The sequence below is a fragment of the Homalodisca vitripennis genome, chromosome 1, assembly GCF_021130785.1.
Source record: "Homalodisca vitripennis isolate AUS2020 chromosome 1, UT_GWSS_2.1, whole genome shotgun sequence".
In the NCBI taxonomy this organism is placed as follows: Eukaryota; Metazoa; Arthropoda; class Insecta; order Hemiptera; family Cicadellidae; genus Homalodisca; species Homalodisca vitripennis.
The window spans coordinates 233,457,556-233,468,609 of NC_060207.1; the positions used below are offsets into that span (position 1 = coordinate 233,457,556).

Sequence of the window (11,054 nt, forward strand, 5' to 3'; positions counted from 1 at the left end):
ATGCGAACATTTCTTCCTCATCTGGTGTGAGACTTAACAAAGAGAGAGCTTAACACTCATTAACTATATTCTTATCAATCTTTAATCTCGATTGCTCTGTCGAAAGAAGTAATTAAATAAGTTTGGAATGTTTCAATGATTATTTGTGCTGTCAGTATAAGAGGTTGAATTAAATATTCAATCGTGCCATGAAATTGTAGACATCGGGCCAGGTCGATTGTAGATAGTTGAAAATTTAAATGCAAATAGTGTATTAGGGTTGTGTGTATAAATTAGTAGTAAATAAAGGAGAAAATTGTTACAAATGGAATTTTAATCGGAGTTTTAATTTTTTCGTTAATTTGCAACGAAATGCTGACGTCTGTTGTTAACGGGATTTTTCTAAGGAGTAACCAATTCCCTTTTAAATCTTATTCTGTCCGTCCTCTTGGACCACTGACCTATGCGAGGATCTTATCAGATAGAATAAGGGGGAGAGTCAATACAGTACAAGGTCAATGGTACTGATAAAAAGTTGAACGGTCACAGACAGGATTCAAACCTGCGCTGTCTCTAACTCAGATCCAAAGTCCAACGTTTTAGACCGCTCGGCCATCGGCACTCCCAATATATTTTGTTAGGTAGGCCTATATTATGTTGGACCAACGGTTGCTAAGCATTCTTAAACAGGTAAACAATTATTTGGATTAATTGATTTATATTCTCCCAGTTGATACTAAAATTGCAGAAAATTAAAGATGAACTGTCACCTACCCCAAGAGCTGTTGGTGTCTATCAGGTTCTGCTACCTGTGCCGAGCGACGCTGCCGGAAGACGACGAAGCCTGGGTGAGACCTTGTCGATGTGTCGGCCCGACAACTTGGATACACCAGAGTTGTGGTCGACAAATGGTTCAGCGGTTCGAGAGTCTCTACCCGACTAAGAGGCCTAGATGCATGTTCTGCAGAACACGTTACATTATAGTACCGAAGAAAGGCCCAATAGTCCGTGTAATGCAGAAGATACTTCTAAAATTAAAGTCAATAGTTGACATAGAACTTGTCGCTGCCTACCCTATAATAGAAGCAATCGCGACTACCTGTGGATGTCTAACTCTCTCTTACATTTATGGCCATGAAGAAGCGAAGCAACTTTTAATGGAACGTAATCCAGTCGAAGCAGCTTCAGCGTGTGCACTTATTGGATATGGCTTATGGTACATAAGTGACATCACATGGGAAGATTGGCTGTTACGTGCTTTAAGACGGTAAGGAACTTTTAAGCACCTCTACTTTTTTGCAGATTGTTTGTAGTCATTGTTTTAAAATTTTATTATTAATTTGTATCATAGTAATTGACTCAATCTGTTAAATTATATATAGCTTTTTTATAAAGTTCCATAAAAGATCCTGACAGGGTATTTATAAAATCGTGTCTTTGGTTTTATGCCTGTGTGCCTTCACATTAAAGTTCTATAGAATTACAAATGGTATGTGAGGAGATAGACAAGTTGTATTCTATCAAGATCTTCCTAGCCAGGACATTTTTTATAGTTGAGTTTAGTCTCTTGCACTGGCTGGGATCGTACTCGAAGAGAGAGCAAGTTCTCGATCTTCAACTGACTACGCTGCAACACGGTTGCAACTGCAATCTGATGTCTACCTGTATCTTAAGAGACGAAAACACCGTGGAATCAGCTTCACTAGCGATTTTTCTTTGTTTTATAAACGGGCATTGAATCGGGATTTAATCTTTGCATAACTGACGATAGAGAGACATCTCGAAACGCGTTACAGGTATTGTGAGCTATCGTCCCATCTGGGACTTTCACCCTCAACGTTGAGGGATCGCTTCTCAAGAAGCTGCAACCATCACGAAGTTGAGTGAATATCATTGCAGCGCTTGCAGAGTTAAATGACATTTCGGACTCACATATACACTATGTGTTCGGCTGCTACCAGCTTTAGCACAGAGGTCCATGCCACCTGGGAAGGGCTATCCTCCTGTCACATCGTCTTTACGCATTCCTGCTCACAGTGATGGGGTTTCAGTCTGTAATCAAAACATTGGAAATTATTCCTTGTTTTGGACTTAAAAGCATTCGAAAATCCCGTTTAAAAAACTAAGCCGCCCCAATTATATTGACTGGTAAGCTTAGAGGAGACCACTATCTTAACATGCACCTGACTCTCTTGCGGAAGCCTGATAGGTAAAGAAGTAGATACGCCAACTAGTGAAGTTCCTTCGACGTTGTCTCTTCAGACAAAGATAGAGGAGGTTTCAGCTGTCACTGTGTTACAACGCAGTTAGATGAAGTTTGAGAGCTTCTTCTCTCTTCGAGTACCACCCCAGCAGTGTAAGAAACTAAACTCAATTAAAAAATGGTACATATACAGGTTCTTGTAGTTCCACGGGAATACTCTGTTGATTTTGGGATGAAAAGAGAACATAAAACGATAAATCATCAATTATTTTTTGTTGGGATATAAGGTAACCGTTTGGCAACGGTAAATTTGTAGAATGAACAAATCCGTAAAGAAACAATTAAAAATGCAAACATTACATTTCATAGAAAAACCTTAAATTAAATTTACGATGAACCGAAGAGGAAATATTGAGCTAAATAAAGTACAAGAAGTACTGTAGGAAGTTAACTATATTCTTGGCTTTATACAGTGAATGTATAACAATACCGAGAATAGTAACGGTTAATTTTGCCTAGGTACCGTACTTCACTTCTGTTTTTCCATTCAAGAATATCTCCACTCATTTTAACGATTCTTAGAATTATTCTTCTTTCTAAATAGAGTAGATTTGGTTAGGTTCCTGGTATTTGCGTAGTTGGATTTAAACCGCAGAATCACTTCAAGTATATGTATATATTAATCATATAGAAGAAGCAGTCTGCAATCCTAGCCTATTAAAGTAGTAATGAATTTACAAATGTTTGTTATGGTATAGAAGCTTTTAAAAATTTGTTTTAGGGCCAACTCTCTAAATTATTATTCCATTGGAGAATTAGTTTATATCAGACAAGTTTAAGCTATCCTCAAGACTTAAAATAACACAATATTGCTAAATCTCTAAGTGTATAAATGATTGCAATTATAAAGCAAACAAAACTGTTTCAAAAAATTATAAAGCACTTCTTTATAGTTCTCATTCTTATCTAACAACATATACTCATATATTTTGTGGAATCTATTCTCTTAAAAGGACATTATCCATGGTAACAATAAATTATGATTTCCTACTGCCTTAGACAAAATTGAACAGCATTTATCTTAAAACTTTTCAATTTAAAACATATTCTTGGAAAATATTTAATACATGGATTCAAAAGCAATGTTATTTCTAAAAAATAATTGCTTCGGAATTTAGTCGTACTGGAATATTATTTTTTTCTTCCCATTCAGAGCCGAAAAATAAAAACCTTTCACAATACGCCAACCCTCAGCCCCCGGCTAAAAAAACCATAAGGGCCAAATAATTGGTACATGTGTATATAATTTTAACTATACTATGCAATTTTAATCTGCATACACTACTCACTGTCTGTAAGATATAACGGCATCATTAGAGTGAAGGAACATTCCTCTAATTGGGGACACAGTGTTTCATGATGCACCCCACAATGAAATGCCTTAGACAGGTAAAGATATGTGCTGAACACGTTTAGTCACCACCCCTAGACCATCGAAAACGATGTCAATGATGATTAAAACTGCATCAATAGTAGTTAATGTATTTATTCCTGGATCTAAACTTCCCAATCTATGAAAAAAAAATCCATTCACCTTCGAAGATAATGTTTTTGAGTGTCTTGCTGATTACTGGGAAATGGACTTCAGTCTAGTAACCGATACAATCGAATCATGGAACCAAGTTATCGATTAGATATAACTAAACTATCGAATACCAAAACATTCTAATGATAGTTATTTACAACTTTAATTATTGCCAGCTCTTTTTAATCTATGTACAGCAACATTGTTCAAAATTAATTAAAACAAAACAAAATCATGAGTGTGGTATTTGAGGTAATGGTGCAGTTTAGGGTACAACGGTTATCGCAAGATAACCAGATCAAGCAACGTCGAGCGTGGCTGCTGCTTGGATGGGTGACCTCGAAGCGATCCTGTCCTTGCAAGCAGCCCGCCTGCCCGGCCATTGGTGGTGGTTCGGAAGTCACCTTTTAGCTTTTGGTTCCCAGGTTATGTGTTAGAGAGGGCTTCTTAGCCCTCAATTCGCCTGTTACAAGAAGACAACATTGTTTACTTTACTTTATTTGAGCAACGGCCATAAGTACAGTGGCGATAAACATCCGTTATTTGTGTAACAACCTGTTATACATGGGTATGCTTTAAAGTAGTAAAAAGAACTATATGTTACACTGATTTTTTGTTAAATTTAATAAATAAACATAGCCTAGATAGTCTTTCGTTCATCATTGAACTGTTACTTTGTTATGCATAAAAACGGCTAAAGTAAACTGTTATTTCAAATATCTTTAATATTAATATTAATATGTATGACATTTTGGTTTCGTTAATGTAAAGAATCATATATCAATGATTTTATTGTGGCAGTGGCCGCTTATTATAATGCAGCCAGAAAAATTTAAATCGATCTATAATGGATCAACGGAAATAACTTTTGCTGTTTTAAAGATGATGAAAAAATAGCTGAATTACCATTTCTCTCTGGTGTAGTAGAAGCAAAATCGGCAGATAGAGATGGTTGAACAGAGCTAGTATTAATATATTTGTATTAAATTATATTTTCTTAAATTTATTTAACAAAACTTATGTCCAATATTAATTGTGATTGGTTTTGAAAATTTCCTCAAATACTTACTAGAACTTTTGATGACGTAATATGGAAAAATATCGTTTGTAATTATATTTTTAAGCATTTATTACCTGATGAAGCTTCTCATTAGAATCCATTAGGGCGTGTGCCCTTTTTAAATTAAATATATAATAAAATATTTAATTTAAATAGGACAAGTAGAATAAGGCTTAAAAGGGAATGGGGTTTTTCCTTACAAAACAAAAATTATAATAAACACGCCCCAAGAGCCCTGTCACTCGCATCACACAGCAATATAAGGGGTTCTCATAATTAGGTGTTCTCTGGACTGGAGGAGTAATAATACATTGTTTCATCTTGTTAAACGAATTTTCACATCCTTCACTCTATATAAATTTCGAGGTCGCTTTTAAGTTCATCAAAGGGTACAGCTGTTTCCGCATTTTTCAAAATAAATTTAGTAAAGCAACATGCCATTCCAATAAAACCTGGATACCTCTCTCTTATCTCTTGGCCACTTACACTCCTGAATATTTACTGTACGGTCGGGATTAAGTTTTATTTGTTCCTCCGATACCAGATACCCTAAAAATGTAATTTCTTTCTAACACATTTTTGCCTTCTCTGAATTTAACGTTAAATTGTGTTTTTTAATCTTCCTATTACTAGTCATAAATCATAATATTATTCCAGATTTTTAGAATAAATAACAATTTCATCCACATATTTTAATCATATTTTGAACTTAAGTTCATATAGTATGTATTTCCTTTAAATATGCACTTAGTACAAAGTTCTCTATAACCATATCATATGTATTCCTTTAATGCAAATCTTCGTATGTTGCACTACAGATGGTTAATTCTTGACTGTGTAATAAAGTGTTTTATTTAATCGGGTATAAATTTACCTTAAAAATAATTTGCTTAAGTCAATGACACTAAAAACCTTATTACCTATTAAATTATTATCTCTATAATTCAATATGTATTCCTATAGGATATTTTTGCGTTCCTTTCTACCTATTAAAAGGCAGAGCTCAAATACTCACTCGAAATGTTTCATTATATCTTGCCTCAATTAATAGTCAGTAAACCTTTGCATTTTCAATACATTTGGGGTTTCAATCAATCCATAATCTTTAATTTTATTTTTTAATCATAATTTAATATTCTGTCCTACTTTATCCGTAAATACAATCGGGAATTCCTTAATCAATATTATGACTTCATTAGTGGTTACCGAGTACCCAATTTTATATTTCAAATGTAAATTTACGTTGTTAACAATAACATTCTTGCTCAAAGGAGTTGTCAATTCAGCTCTTTAACTACTACAAACGTCTTTACAAGTAAAACTGTTAATTTACATCTTTATGTCGACTTCTTCGAAAATTTACATTTTACCATTCACAGCGCTGAGGCATTCTGTTCACTAGAGAAGGCACTCAGGTTTTCAACTAAGCTTTTACCCTGCAGCAAACTATACATCTTATCACTAACTATATTAATACAACTGCCCGTATCTACAATACATCATACAATACAATACAACAATACATCAATAAACAAGATCTAACAAAACTCTATGTTCAAAATTTACAAGTTGTAGTTAACAATAGCTGGATTTCTTGTGTACTATGATTAGCAAACTTTTTGCATAACAGTTTTCTCGGAAACACTAGGCATAAATTTCAAAAATTCAAAATTTCAAAATTTACAAGTGTTTTGAATCCATAGAATTTTGTTGCCGCCCATCGTATCCGTAATTGTGTAAAAGTTCTTACACCACTTCTTGGTCATGCTTGACGTTTAAAATCGTTATCATAATGCCCTAACCCCAACAAACTACAGCTCTCTTATTTTATAAACTCTTTATATAACTTACATATTTGTCCTGTCCATAGTTTTGTTATGTATTTATGCCTCGACGAATAAAGTCAGCATGGCCCAATTGTTTTAACATTAAGCACATTTGACCAAATCCCAGAGCTAGTGAGATTACCTATGAAAACCAGCTCAATCCAGGTTTGTGGATTAATTCCTATTTTATTTCTTATTAATAATTTGAAAACGTCACCTCGCTTTTATACACCCCAAAATTCCCTCGTATAACTATAAGTATGACATGTATTTTATGTAAATATATAACTTATGAAACTCTCTCTTGGGCGATTAACTAGCTCAAATTAAATTTTATTCCCTTTGAGCTAGGGAATAAAATAAATTAGAATGTACTTGTGTAACACCTTTAGATTGAAATTTATAATTTTCATCTCAATAACGTTTTCCAGTGATGTCCCACTACAAAATGACATAATCAGTTCAATAATTTCGTTGTCCCTACATGTCACTTTTCATTAAATATTTTTTTTCCAACTGAACTGAACTAACTGAAGCTAATAACTAACATAAAATTCACATGTATTCAATACTTCCAACCATGGTTATGTTATATGTATAAAACGAGGTTGTTCCACCGTACTTAAACATTGTGTCTAAGATATCGCAGGGCACCCAATTTTCCATCTGATGGGACAATGAGAATTCCTCTTCATCCAGATTACACTATGTAGTCTAGGTGTCTCTGATGTAAAAACGATAGAAATAGTTCATTTTGAACTTCTTCGTCGCCGAAATCGTTTCGATCTCCTCTGACAAACATGGCTCTAGATTCAAGGAAACAAGTCTGTGACAGAGTCAGGTTTCAGAAGACGAACTAAGAGGAAGGTGAACTGGAATTAAACTCAATATTCAAAATACCTAACTTCTCTCTGGCGCAATAACATCGTCTATTATCTCATTTTAAATCTTATACTTTCTGAAGACCCTGCATTTTTATTATCATTATACTCCAATTCCATGTTTGATTCAGAGAAGTGTCTTAGATAAGTGTTTCAATTCTATCCAAGTTTAAGTTAAAAATATGTTAGAATAAGTTTTCTAAACTTTATATAACATTTTCGAATGAGATTTTTTCTTCCGGGGCATAAATAATATATGATTCTATCAAATAACAAGATCTGATTAGCCACTGCTTAACTTTTGGATTGCATCAGACCAATTCTAAAGTTTCTCTGCCCTAGATTTCTTACTCCGCTCTTACTCCTAATAACTGTAGTTAATTATTTATATTTTCCCAGTCGTCTTTATATTGAATGTTGCCTTTTAATTAAAAACACTAAATCTTAACATTTTTTAAGATACAAAAGTAGTAGTTTTATTTCAAATAAAATATTAACGGTCTTTTTATAAAATATTATATTTTTTGAATAATTACAAAATGGTTACACTACCACTGGCTTAACTACGTCAGTGTGAATATTTTTTAAAAGAATTGTATATTTTTTAATATAATCTTTAACCTAAAGAATTCAAAATGTATTAGGGGCCTATAATATCTAAATACATTCTTATAAATATTCTTCTAATTAAAAATAATAATACTAAAACAAATTATATAACTTTTATAACAAAATAAATTAAAAGGATTTCTTACTAGATAAAAACAAACAAAACAGGAAAATCGACTAAAATAATCCGTCTTCTAAATTAAAATATAAGATAAATGTTCAAATAAATTTTACTTTAAATTACAATATAAGAATTGTTACTAAAAAATTAAAAATATAATTAATAATTAATCCCTAAAGTTTAGAATAAAAGTTTTGAGTTTAAAATTTTACACTTCAACGAAATAGAGATGTATTGTAATGTAACATTTAGAATCTAGAAATATTCAGTAAAATTTATAAAAAGCATTTTCTTAATTTTGATAAATAATGGAAACTTCGGTATTTGAAATTAAATAAGAGAATATTAAACAGTTTAAAAAATTTGGCAGAAGAATCTTGCTGGTTTATTAAAATAACACAAGCATACCAAGTGAAACTCAACTTGACGCTATACTTCTCCTAGCACTCTACAAATTGAACTAACCCCAAGCAGATGCTTGGCAAGGAGAAGACGTTCTCTCCCTTAAAACCTCGCATCACACGAGAGTTTAACAAGTGTGAACATATCTCTAGTAAACATATGTTCCATAGTCATAATATTAATTTTGTGCAATAACCGGATTTAAATAATTCAATGCGTAGCAAGAGTTGCACATGGACTCACATACTCCTAATTTAAAACTATTATTGCTTGTATTTACATTCCACAAATACTATTGTTTATTTTCATTTAACAATATAAAATGTAATTTTCAATAATAAGTTCAATTAGACAGGTCCCTAAAAATTGGTAAAAATGTCTGTAATTTTATGAAGATTGAAACTTCTGAAGATGAACAGCCGGTGGGAGACCTCCTCAAATTAATGAAACAATGATTGTACTAATTATAACAATGATTACATTGATTTAGTATACTGATTATAACAATGATTATACTGATACTATGGTAACAGTTTGGGATGATAAAGAACTAACTCCCGAACTTTATCAATCTATTTGGTCCCTTTGTTCAAATTTATTGCTTCCTATATGCTGATCTGATGGTTTTGTATACACTGTAATATGTATAATCCTTGATTTCCCAACTAACATTGTCAAAGATAAAATCCAAGTGAAACTCTTATAAAACTGAATTATACTTAACACCTGTACACAGAAGACAGGTACAGTCATACATATTAATATTTTCATAAGGATTTAGATAGACATTATATGCTACTTGTTCGTTGCCAGAGTTCCCTTAACGTTTGTTGTGTCTTCTTCAAAACTGAAATAGAAACCGTTAATGCTCACTTAATTGCCTCTATTAAAATATCTAAAATCATTAAATTTATTTATTTACATATCAATAAATTCACCTTTATTTTTGTGTAAAAATCAGATTTAACACACAATTAAAACTGTCTAAACAAAGGTTTTTGACAATGGAAGCGATAATACCTCTTTGCAATTGAATTTACACTCATCACACTATGTAGGTTATTTTGAATAAAGTTGTTATTTATAAAAAAGAGTACACGCTTCCACCTCCTCTTAAATAAAAAAGAGCTTATTACCTCAAATTTGTAAAAAAAAGGCTCTATGTATATAACGGTTTATTTAGCTTATATATACAATCATTGAATTATGTATAAACTAAGATAAACTCGAATATTCTGATAAAGTAAAGCGACAATTTATTATAATGGTTTTATCATTATTTGAAATTATCAATAAAAGTTTGTAAATTAAAAATTGTTATTGGAAATTTAAAAAAAGATTAATGAAAAAAGGAAATTAAAATTAAAAAGTATTTTCAGGTGTTCCAGGGTGCCATTCCTAAAAGGGGTTTTTCCCCAGGGAGTATCCCGACAGCCTTGCCAGGAGCAGGAAGAGGATGTGGTCGATATGCAGCGCTATCGCGGGAGGTGCTCTGCTACCGGTGTACTCCAGGATCATCGGCACACTGATGTTTAGTTCTGTGGAGAGTCCGGCCAATCAGCTATTGTTAGGTGGAACTTCCTTTCTGGCCGTGAAGGGGATTCTGAAAATGTATTATGCACAGAAAACATATGTGCGCCAAAATTCTTTGTCAATTGAAAACTATAGATAAAGTAATGATGATAAATTGAACTCAGTATAGTGTATTTAATGTGTCACCAAGAAAGCAATGAATAATTTGTATAATTGTATTGACTAATATAGTTTTGACTTAGAGGATACTGCACGACCTAATCCTGTGACAGAATATAGCATACTAAAGTTCAGGTGAATGTGCAATGGCTGAGCGTTTTCATAATGGTGTTTTATTCCTAATTTCCATCACTCAATTTTATAATTTTCCTAAGATTATTATAAGAAAAGAATTATTTGTAATTTTATGATAACAACAACCTTAACTGTGTCATGACAACTATTAAGGAGTTTTCTTTCTAGAGAAGAGTTCAAAATTTCTTAAATATTGTTCTACTCATATCTACCCAAATCCCATTTCGGGGAAATAGGCGAAGTTGTAACAGTGACTGAAAATTGTAACAGTGAAGAGGGCCCTATTGAAAATTCCAATCTTCTTTCTTCTCAATTCATTCAAAAATTAAACTGTAGTCAAATCTAATTTTTCATACTGGCTGAAATACTTCCAAAATTTTTGTATTTGCATTTTTATACCATATGTTATTTTAATATTAATTGTAACAAACAATATGTAATTATTTATTTGTGGATTTGCCCGAAGATAAAACCTTTCGGATTCGAAAGGCCTCGTCCAAAAAATAAACAATTTGGAAAAGTAGTGTTTTTATTATATTTAGTACTATTTAGTGACTGAAA

The 11,054-nt window shown here is 32.4% G+C and overlaps 1 protein-coding gene across 1 annotated transcript; it reads left to right on the forward strand.

Annotated features, from left to right (window-relative positions):
- The first annotated feature begins 689 nt into the window (after positions 1 to 689).
- Positions 690 to 10,535, forward strand: LOC124356263 (E3 ubiquitin-protein ligase MARCHF5-like). The gene is made up of 2 exons (XM_046807451.1): positions 690 to 1,246; positions 10,046 to 10,535. Exons 1-2 carry the CDS (start codon positions 738 to 740, stop codon positions 10,200 to 10,202), a joined length of 666 nt encoding a protein of 221 aa, XP_046663407.1. The 5' UTR covers positions 690 to 737; the 3' UTR covers positions 10,203 to 10,535.
- The last annotated feature ends 519 nt before the right edge of the window (positions 10,536 to 11,054 follow it).